Raw genomic sequence first — 11,402 nt, forward strand, 5'->3', positions numbered from 1 at the left:
TCACATTCTTAGCAGCAACGCTAAGAATGTCCAACTGACTGCTTTAGCCCACTCCCCGTGGGGGGGAGTGGGCCTAAGCTATTAGTTGGACATCCCCTGAGGGCTCCCGGACTGTGAGAGGGTGCAGGCTGGGCTGAGGGACCCCCCGCCCCCAGTGCATGAATTTCATGCATTGGGCCTCTAGTTTGTCAATAGTAGTGCAAAAGGGGTAAGTAGGAACAAAGCTGTTTTGGAGTAAGAAAATAACATCCAACAGCAACTTGAATCTGAGAAATAAATGAAAAGAATCAGAAAGGGCAAATAAATTTCATATAACAAGTTATATATATATATATAACACATATATATACATACATATATATATCCTTTATATAGTGTACTAATTATAACAATGTATTATTGCATTTGTAGCTATATAAATATTATATGTATAATAATAGCAGAAAAGTGAGGAGGACTCAAAGCTATATAGGAACAATGTTCTGCATCTAACTGTCATCATTAGTATAAATTTGAAGTTGATTCTAAATGAAAATGTATATGGTAAGCCCTAGAGCATCCACTAAACATAAAAAAGTGAAAAAAAAATCAATGAAGAATTTAAAATGTTATACTAGAAAATATTCCCATAATGCAAAGACAACATGCATAAATAAGAGAGGAATTTCAGCAAAGAGATAAAAACTATAACAAAGAATAAAATAAAAATATTATAAATAGAAAAATATTGTATAATAGATGAAGAATTTCTTTCATGGGCTCATCATTAGATCCAACACAGCTAAAGAAAGAATAAACAAACTTGAAAATTAGCCATAGTATTGCACATTTCATGTTTACTAATTTTGCTACAATCTACTTATTTGGGCCATAATATTTTATATTCCCTTCAGAAATGAATAAAAGCTCCTGTTCTCCTGTATTCATGTCAACACTTAGTATTCACAGAATTGTACCTTTCACCAATCTGATGAATGTTATATGGTTGATGGCTGAGTAACCTTTGGCAATTATTTAACTTCTTTGAACCTCTATTTTATTTTCTTCTAAATGAACATAATACTACTTATCTCACAGGTTGTTGCCAGGATGGAATAAAAACAGAGAAATTCTAAGAAACTTAGTATATAGTTAATAATTTTTTCCTTCTATCTATATGCTCCCAAAGCATTGAGCAAAGTTTCTTACATGCAGTAGATAGCTATTAAATACATAAAAATCAATCAAATAATATAAAAGCTAATTTCAATGTCTACTGAAAGAAATGCTGATGTTCATGGAACAAAATAACAGAGAGGTTGAGGTCGAACTTTGGAGTCAAAGGATCCTGAGTCAAATTGTATTTCTGTTAAGTTTTGAGAATTATTATCAATTGGTATATTTTAATTAGTCACAAACAAATATATGTGGTGGTTTACAGAAGGCATAGGAGTTTTAATTACATACTACTCCCTTCTTATTCCTTATCCTCTAATTACAAACATTGGTATAAATCAGAAAATTTAACATTTTAATCATCATGACATCTATTCATACTTATGCCCCATTAAGTATGAATATAGAGAAATACATGTGGAAATAAAACAGAAAAAGTAAACGTCTTTTCAGAGATATGTATCAGATACTATCTGGGTAAGCATTTTACTTTCACCAAGTAATTTTTACACAGAGAAACTATTAAAACTTTCCTGGTTAGAAGCAGTATTGTCTCCAGTTTTGTTCTCGTTATTATGACCATATAACAAAGTGAATGTTAACAGAGGCCAATGTTTAAATTAAGTGAAAATTGCAACACATTCCATCAGACATACCTCAATTATACATAAGACTTATTTTTGTGGTGTGCTAACTGCATGTAAATAAGGAGTTCAAATAAAAGCCTACAATTAGTATTTGCTTTTTAATATCTGACTATGTCTGTGTTCAGTTGTGAGGAGCAGAGAGAAAAATAAATAAAGAGAATAAGAAGCTATTGAGGCTTCAAGGTGTGTATATATTAGAGGGGGTCTGAGTGAGGGTTTTTTCCCCCATTTTTGTATAAGAGACACCTGCAGCTGGGTAAATGAGAGCCCCCACAGGAAGGAGCTATCTGTCTCCCAGTACCCAGTGTGAAGATGAAGTGGACATTCTGGTTGAGTATAAGCTTGGATTGCAGGGCAAGGGCAGAATAATAGCGTTATTAACTAAATGTCTGTGTCCCTTCAAAACTCATATGTTGAACCTGTGAACCCCAGTACAGATGTATTTAGAGATGGAAACTCTAAGAAAGTAATTAAGGTTAAATGAGGTCATAAGGGTGGGGCCCTGATTGGATAGGATTAGTGTCCCTAGAGAAGAAATACCAGAAATGGCTCTAGCTCTCCCAATATCCATACACCAAGAAATGCCACATGAGAACATAGAGAGAAGGTGGTCACCTACATGCCACAAACAGAGCCCGCAAGAGAAACTGAATTCACCAGAACCTTGATCTTGAACTTCCTAGACTTCAGATCTGGGATCAATAAATTTCTGTTGTTTAATCCATCCAGTCTAGGGGGTTTTGTTATGGCAGGCTAATCAAGATAGTAACCTTCCTTCATTGAGAATCAAAGACCAAGATCAATCAGACTTATATGCATGCATATAAGCCTAACCAATGGACAGAGACACCAGTGGGGTGAGGGCATGAGTGAGGGGAAGGGAGGATAATGGGGGGATAAGAACACATATGTAATACCTTAATCAATAAAGAGAAGAAAAAAAAGACCAAATAAAAAAAAAAACTGGTGCTTTGACACAAGAGATGTCTGATGTACCATTAGTAGTCCCCTGGCCCAAAATCTCCTTCTCCTCTCATATTCTAAACTCAGCTACAGGAATTTCCTACCCTCCTTAGGTTCATCTGAGAAAATATGAGCAGGGCATTCAGAGAGGCAATTTCAAACATTGCATCACTGGAGTTACAGGAGAGCAATGGAAATATTGATGAAGGAGGAGAGGAGGAATCAGAATGTATTATCAGTAGGAGGCCAGAGCCTTGAGTCATAGTTAAATGTGGGGAAGGGGAGGAAAAAAAGAAACATGAAGACTGGAAGACAAAGGGAGAGAGGAAGAAGAAACAGAAGTTCGTGGTTAAACGAAAGCAAGAAAGGCAGGAAGAAGAGGAATGGCTGACGACATGTTGAAAAACCAAAGAAACTATATATGAGGGCAGTGAGTCTCTCTCCTTTTGGGTCTATTTGAATACATGTCACAAAGAGGAAAGGTTTGAGCAATACCCCGAAGTTTAGCAAAAGGAACTTCCCATATTCTTATTGCCAAATATTTCCATCTTTTTGTAGCACAACGATTTTGAGAAGCATACTAATTTCTATGTCACTACTCTTGACCAGTTCTGTGGCAAAGTGTAAGTAACACTATATGTACTTTGCAGTAGGAGTGGGGCCAGGATAATAAAATACACAGCCAGAAAAAGAAAGAACCATGGGATGTGCAAAATGAATATGGCCATCTTCTCAAGAAATTGTATAAAAATATAGGACAACTCTTAGCAACATTTGATGAAGAAGCAAAGTGAGCATTTCTTCCTTTGTACTATGATATGCCATCTCTCACTTCATCTCCCTCCTCACTTCCTACCTCACCTCAGTAATTCATTTTCAGAAACAAATTATAAGCAAATTAATTGGGCTAATAGAACTCTACACAAAAGTACTCATTTGCTTTCTTTAGTTTCCCTCACACCACAAGGAGTTCATCAGTAGAAATAAAGAGTAACTGAAGCTATGACATTCTAGGGGCAGAGCGTGGGTTTCATTGTTACCTGCCTTATCTGCTTCCATGGTATGACCAGAAGTGGTACCCACTGTGATTTTTGTAATGATGGTAAACTGTGATAGAGTAGATAGGGTTTCCTAAGTTACTAAATAATCCCCAGTAGGGATCATGCCCCCACCTAAAACTGAGAGAAGAGTTAATCTTTGAAAAGTTGATAGCAGTGTTTCACACTATCTCTAAGGGCCTCTTTGACTTTGTCATTCCGGAGAGTGAAGATGAAAGGGTTCAGGAAAGGAGTTACCACAGAAATAAGCAGGGAAACTATCTTATTGTACTGAGCTGCCTGCCTTTGATTGGGCTTCACATAGAGGAACAGGCAACTTCCATAACCAATCACGACAAAGGTGAAGTGTGAGGCACATGTGGAGAAGGCTTTCCTCCTGCCAGAGGCAGTGGGGATCTTGAGGATGGTGGAGATGATGTAAGTGTAGGAGACAATTGTTGGTACCAGAGAACCAACAATAATGAAAATGGCCATTAAAAAAAGAATAAACTCTGTGAAAAGGCTGTCATCACAGGATAGTTTGAGAAGTTGCCCTCGGTCACAATAAAAATGGTCTAACACATTTGATTTGCAGAAGGTCAGCTGAAACGTGGCATAGACTGGCCAGATTTCAGAAAGAAACCCAAACACCCATGACACAATTACCACCCAGATGCAGGTGTGGCTGTTCATAATGATGTTGTACCTCAAAGGGTTACAGACAGCCACATAACGGTCCACAGCCATCACTCCCAGTAATGCAAACTCTGTGGTCCCCACAGCAAGGTACAGGAAGAGCTGGGCAACACATCCAGCCAGAGATATTGTCTGCATCCCGGGGAGCAGAAACCCCCGAAGCATGACAGGGATGATAACGGATGTGATCAGGATCTCCAAGGCAGAGAGGTGGCCAAGGAAGAAATACATGGGGGACTGTAGACGTTTATCAACACAGACAATTATAATGATGACCGTGTTTCCCATTAATGTCATTGAGTAGAAGAGGAAGAAGGTAGCAAAGAGGATATGGTGTAGTTCCTCGGAGCCAGGGAAGCCAAGGAGACAAAATTCAGTGGCACTTGAGTGATTGCTCATCATTTAGTCCTTGTTCCTGCTCCTTGTGAAACTCAGATATCAAAATATAGGTGGCACTGCTCCACATGGTCCTGTTCTCAAGAGAGTAGGAAGACAGATTAGGATGAGAAACTATTTCGACAGATGATCACATGAGTTGCCTCTACTACTATGCTCTGAACAAAGACAGACCTAAATATTGCCTCTTCAATGCTCACTGTCAGGAATGGGTGAAGGCAGCTTCTTCTGTATTGGTGTGAAGAAAATCTTTCTTGTTTTTTTTCCCCACTGGAAGTGTCTTCTCTAGGGGATATAGGCTATGATATTTTAAACTGCTTATTTTAGAAACTGGATTAATCAGCCCCTGGAATTGTCCGATTCCCTCTTAGGTGAACTGTATCAGATAATATGATGGAATTCCAAATGAAGTGTAAGGTATGAAACGTTGAACCCCAGCCCTCATCCCTCATCTACACTGGTACTACACAGACCCACCTTCATAACTTTTTAAATACACACACACACACACACACACACACACACACACAGTAATGCTAAAATTTTTTTGTAGGTGATGAGTATATGGACACATAATATATGACTACATAGGTCCTGGTCCTGGCCAGGACTAACTAGGCCATATCCCCTCAATCCCTCTCTTCCTGGTCTCCCTTCCTGCCTCACATTACCATTTTCCCTTCCTTCCTTCCCTTCCTTCCCCTGATATAATGGCATATATTGGGGATGCAACCTTCCCAATATCACTGTGCTCTTCTACTGATGGGCAAACATGCCTCAAGGACAGAACTGTTGGAAGAGCTCAGTGCCCTGCTTCACCACAATCTCTGCATAACTAACAGGAAATAAAAAAAGATGAGAAAGAAGGATCCTGAGAGACGTCAGGGAGCTGCCTCTATCCCTAGCATCAGGTCGGAAAAGAACTGAATCTGTCCTTGTTGTGCACAGGGGACTTGGAAATGAACTTGTCTGTCCTGCTGCTCTCCTAGCCCACTCCTCACGCTCTAGGTGTCCCTGTGTTAGACAGCAACCAGACCCAGAACATCCCACCTTACTCTTTCTTCCATAGAGGAGGAACCTGAAGACACTCACCTCCATGGAAGGGCTTCACCACCACTGCTAATGTTCTCCAGCGCTCTGCCAAGGCTAACTCCTGTATGGCTACTGCTGAGCCATGCACAGGGGTTAGAGCAACCTACTGCTGTCTTCACTCATGATGAAAAAGAAAACTGTCTCAGATAGGAGCTTAGGAAAAAGCCCCAAAATAACAGTTCTGTGGGAAGCTGAGGGTCTCTCTCTCCCCCCTTCCCTCCTACTTCCCTCCTTCCCAAGGGGACTAGTCACTGAGATACCTGTTCTTAATGAGCCCAGGTTCATGGTGTCCCTAAGCAATCAGTCTAGGGGGAGCAGCACAAACTTTTAGTTATGCCCATTTTGACCAATTAAGTTTCAGAACTTTTTAAACTTTTGCTTCATGGGAAAACATAAAATCTCACCAACCAGAGGCTTCTCAATACCAAGGCTGCCTTCTCCAAGGCCCCAAAGTCTAAGTTTCCAAATGTCTGAAAAAACTCTATGCATATACCCCCTTCTGCCCTTCATCCAGTGCTCTCCCGGGATACTCTTAGCTGTTCAGAACCAAAATCAGCCCCCACCTCACAATAGGAGACACCACATCTGACCTCTAAAACGCACACCGATACCACAAAATCCCACATACTGGTCTCAGTCAAAGTTTCGACTTCATAAAATATCCCCTGCAAAGCTTGATTTCTCCTCCACTCATTTTACAGAGCCTCCTGTTCCTAACCTTGTGTGCCCTCCAGAACACTGTGGAGGGTGCTACCCCTAAATTCAACTCCCCTCTCTGGTATTGTCTCAGGTTTCCACATGTGGGCATCTTTATGTACTCCAGCAAGATTCATCCAGCCATTGATTTGTACAGCCTGTCCCTGATTACCACCAGCTGGGCACTTCAAAGTGGGGGACACATAAGGACAGCCCAATGTAGGCAGCTATATTTACAACCTGGAACAACTGAAAAAAAATGCAAATTGGAAATCTGCTTGGTTCTGGAGGGAGACAGAAAAAGCGAGAGTCACAAAACATGTATCTGGATTTTGGATTTAATTTCAAGTATACCTCTTAAATCTGTTCATTTTAATTGGTGCAGAAGGGCATAAATTATGAATAATTTTCTTTACAATTTCTTAAATTATCCAAGTCCAACCACACAATCTTAGAGGAATTTATCTAAGATTGTATATTGTTTTCAAGGAAATGCTGTGAAAATCGGTTTTACGCACTTTTCTCTCTCACTTAACAGTACATATTACCCCACTTATTTTTCTGTGTAATATTCCATGATATGGATGTCCTATTCTTTGTTAGACCTCTGTTGCTAATTTTTTATTGTTTCCATTTTGATTATGAAAAATGATGCTACAAATATGCACAGATATTTTTAAGTCCATACACATTTATATTGCTCGAATAAATCCCTACAGTTAGAATTTCTTGATCAAAAGGTAGATATATTGTAATCATTGCTTTTGATTGGCACCATTTTAAACTTCAAAAATTTTGGATCGATTTAGTCAACACTAAGTCTGTATGACAGGAGCACTCTTAATTTCCTCATCTACAACCAAAGATATGATCAAATTTTTGTTTTTCTTTGAAATGTAAAAGAGTAATCAATTGAAAACCTGATGAAATGGGAAATCTTTTGAAAGATTAAAATTACCAAAAGTGTCTGAAAAAAAACCCTGAAATCCTATATATGTTAAATAAATTGATTCATAATTAATAAGCTTTTCACACAGAAAACTACTAGTTAAGATAGTTTTACTGGTGTATTCTATCAAATATTTAAGAAAGAACTAATACCAATCCTATATAAAATCTTCTAGAAAATTCAGGAGAAGGGAACCCAATTCTCCTTATAAGGCCAGAATTATCTTGATATGAAAGGCATCATAAGAAAATAAACATACAAACCTAGATTCATCATGAACATAGACACAAAATCTTAAGTAACACATTTATCTACACTAATAAAAGGGTAATATGCTAATTAGACTGGACGTCCTTCCTGATGAAGCTGGGCCGGGCAAAGCCACTCGTGGTCCCGGGTGCCTGCAGCTGTGGCCAGCCTGAGCGAAGCTGCTCCTGATCCCGGGTGTCTGTGGGCGGCCATGGGCGAAGACGGCCAGTGTCCCAGGTGCCTATGGCCAACCAGAGGGAGGGAACCCCAGGTCCCAGGTACAGGGGCCGAGGCAGAGGTAGTTAGGGGCAAGCAGGCCAGCAGGGGAGCAGTTAGGGGTGATCAGGCAGGCAGAGGTGGTTAGGGTGATCAGGCAGGCAGGCAGGCAAGCGGTTAGGAGCCTGCAATCCCGGATTGTGAGAGCGATGTCCGACTGCTGGTTTAGTTGGACATCCCCCAAGGGTTTCCAGATTGGAGAGGGTGCAGGCCAGGCTGAGGGACACCCTGCCCCGTGCACTAATTTTGTGCACTGGGCCTCTAGTCTACACTAATAAAAGACAAACATGCAAATTGACCGTACCTTTGCTATACCTTAAGCCACACCCACCAGCCAATCAGAGCGACTACATGCAAATTAATCCAACCAAGATGGCGGCTGGCAGCCATGGAGCTGGAGCAAGCAGGAGGCTTGGTTTCCCCAATGATGGAGGAAGCCAACTTCCTGCCTGCCGCGGCCGACTCTGAGCTCCACTCAAAGCAACAAAGTTTCAATTATAGAAGATAAATAAAGTCCATGGAGCTGGAAAGAGCAGGAGGCTTTCCCTCCCGCCGGACCTGGCCAGCTCTGAGCTCCTCTCAAGGCTACAAAGTTTCAATTATAGAAGGTAAATAAATCTCAGAATAAAAAAAAAGAAAAAAGCCGAAACCGGTTTGGCTCGGTGGATAGAGCGTCGGCCTGCGGACTGAGGGGTCCCAGGTTCGATTCCGGTCAAGGGCATGTGCCTGGGTTGCGGGCGCATCCCCAGTGGGAGATGTGCAGGAGGCAGCTGATCGATGTTTCTCTCTCATCGATGTTTCTGGCTCTCTATCTCTCTCCCTTCCTCTCTGTAAAAAATCAATAAAATATATAAAAGAAAAAAAGAAAAAAAGGAGAGGCTGGGAGCTTCCTTTGCCGGGGGGGCTTGGCCAGCCTGAAAACGGCCCTCAGCCCCTCGCCTAGACTGGCCAGGCACCCCAGTGGGGACGCCCCCACCCTAAAGGGGGTGTTGCCAGTCTGAAAACAGCCATCAGCCCCTTACCCAGGCTGGCCAAACCTCCATGGGGTGAGGGTCCCCACTGGGGGGGGGCTTGACAAGCCTGCAAACAGCCATCAGCCCCTCACCCAGGCTGGCCAGGCACCCCAGTGGGGACCCCAACCCTGAAGGGGATGTGACCAGCCTGCAAACACCCATCAGCCCCTCACCCAGGCTGGCCAGGCACCCCAGCGGGACCCCTACCCTGATCCGGGACACCCTTCAGGGCAAACCAGCTGGCCCCCACCCATGCACCAGGCCTCTATCCTATATAATAAAAGGGTAATACGCAAACTGACCCTAACAGCAGAACGACTGGGAATGACTGGTCACTATGACACACACTGACCACCAGGGGCAGATGCTCAATGCAGGAGCTGCCCCCTGGTGGTTAGTGTGCTCCCACAAGGGGAGGTCTGCTCAGCCACAAGCCAGGCTGATGGCTTCCAGTACAGCAGTGGTGGTGGGAGCCTCTCCCGCCTCCTCGCAGCGCTAAGGATGTCCGGCTGCAGCTTAGGCCTGCTCCCTGCTGGCAAGTGGACATCCCCCAAGGGCTGCCGGGCTGCCAGAGGGATGTCTGACTGCCGGCTTGGGCCTGATCCCCCCGGGAGTGGGCCTAAGCCAGCAGGTGGACATCCTCCGAAAGGTCCCAGGCCGGGCTGAGGGACACCCCCCCCCCCCCCGCACCAAGTGCACAAATATTTATGCACCGGGCCTCTAGTATAAATATAAAAGCCTAAGTGACTGGTCAACCAGCTGACTGGCTGGTAGCTATGATGCACACTGACCACCAGGGGGCAGATGATCAACGTAGGAGCTGCCAAGTGACAGCAACTTTACAGAGTGCCCTCTCGTACTCAGGGACTCCTCAGGAGATGTTGGAGAATGGGTTTCAGCCAAACCCCTCAGGCCAGGCTGAGGGACCCCACTGGTGCATGAATCCATGCATTGGGCCTCTAGTTAGAAAATAAAATCCACCAATACATAAAGAGAGTCACAAAACATGTACCTGGATTTTAAGAATAATATGCCATAACAAATGATAATTTTATTCCAGAAATGAAAAGTCAGTTCACCACCAGCAGATTAATCAGTAGTTCACCATGTTAACAGAATTAAAGAGAAAAACCACATGATCATTCCAATAAGAAAAAGCACTTGACAAAAAATCAACACACATGGTTTAAAAACCCTGATCAAACCAGTAATTAAAGTGACCTTTCTCAAACTGATGAATAGCATTGACCAAACATCCTTGTGCTAGCATAAACCTAATGATGAAAGACCCAATCTTTCCCTTTAAGATAGAGAACAAGGCAAGGATATCTGTTCTCACCACTTCTAGCCAGGACTATAGTGGAAATCCTAGCTAATGCAAAAAGGAAAGAAAATTAAATTAAAATCATACAGTCAGGAAATAAAGAAATAAATTATATATTTAGAGATACATAGTGCTATATATAGAAAATCCTAAGAATTCCCCCCAAAAAAGCTACTAGAACTAATAAGTGATTATCAAGGTCACTGGATAAAGGTTCCATATACAAAAATCTACTGTATTGCTATACACCAGCAAGGAACATTGGAAATAGAAATAAAATATTTAATTTACAATAGAACTCACAAACATGAAAAAATTAAGAGATCTATTTAGCAAATTATGTGCAAGACCTATACAATTAATGCTATAAAACATTGCTCAGAGAATCTAAAGATCTATAGATGAAGCACATTCTATTTTTGTGAATCAGAAGACACAATTTTGTTAGAATCTCCGTTCTCTCCCAATTATAGATTCAGTAAAAATCCCAGGAAGCTTTTTGTTAACATTAAAAAGCTAACTCTAAGATTTCTATGCAAATGTGAAAATATAGAATAGCCCAAATAATTTTCAAAAGGAAGAACAAAGCTGGGGAACTCATAATACCTTACTTAGAAACTTACTATAGTAAGTTTTGTAAATGTCTAATCACTATATTGTACACCTGAAACTGTAATATAATATTCTATGTCAACTGTAATTTAAAAATCAAAAAACTAATGAAATAAATCAGGAAAAAATAAATTTACTATAAAGATACAGTAATAAAGACTGTGTTTTTGACATAATATCATGTAGCTGTATGGACCTTTGGACCAATACAATAGAAAACTTAAACAGAGACCCAAAAACATATCTTCAATTGTTTTTAGCCACACTAACTCTTGATAAAGATGTGAAACAATTGGA

At 41.4% G+C, this 11,402-nt stretch overlaps 1 protein-coding gene across 1 annotated transcript; it reads right to left on the reverse strand.

Annotated features, from left to right (window-relative positions):
• Positions 1-3,955: 3,955 nt before the first annotated feature.
• LOC102427661 (olfactory receptor 9A4) lies at positions 3,956-4,900 on the reverse strand. The gene has a single exon (XM_006094736.1). It carries the CDS (start codon positions 4,898-4,900, stop codon positions 3,956-3,958), a length of 945 nt encoding a protein of 314 aa, XP_006094798.1.
• Between the last annotated feature and the right edge of the window lie 6,502 nt (positions 4,901-11,402).

This window comes from Myotis lucifugus, unplaced genomic scaffold, assembly GCF_000147115.1.
Source record: "Myotis lucifugus unplaced genomic scaffold, Myoluc2.0 scaffold_141, whole genome shotgun sequence".
NCBI lineage: Eukaryota > Metazoa > Chordata > Mammalia > Chiroptera > Vespertilionidae > Myotis > Myotis lucifugus.

What these genes read in the sequence shown, in the direction of transcription:
- LOC102427661 (XM_006094736.1), bottom strand. Translation starts at nt 4,900, where the DNA reads ATGATGAGCAATCACTCAAGTGCCACTGAATTTTGTCTCCTTGGCTTC.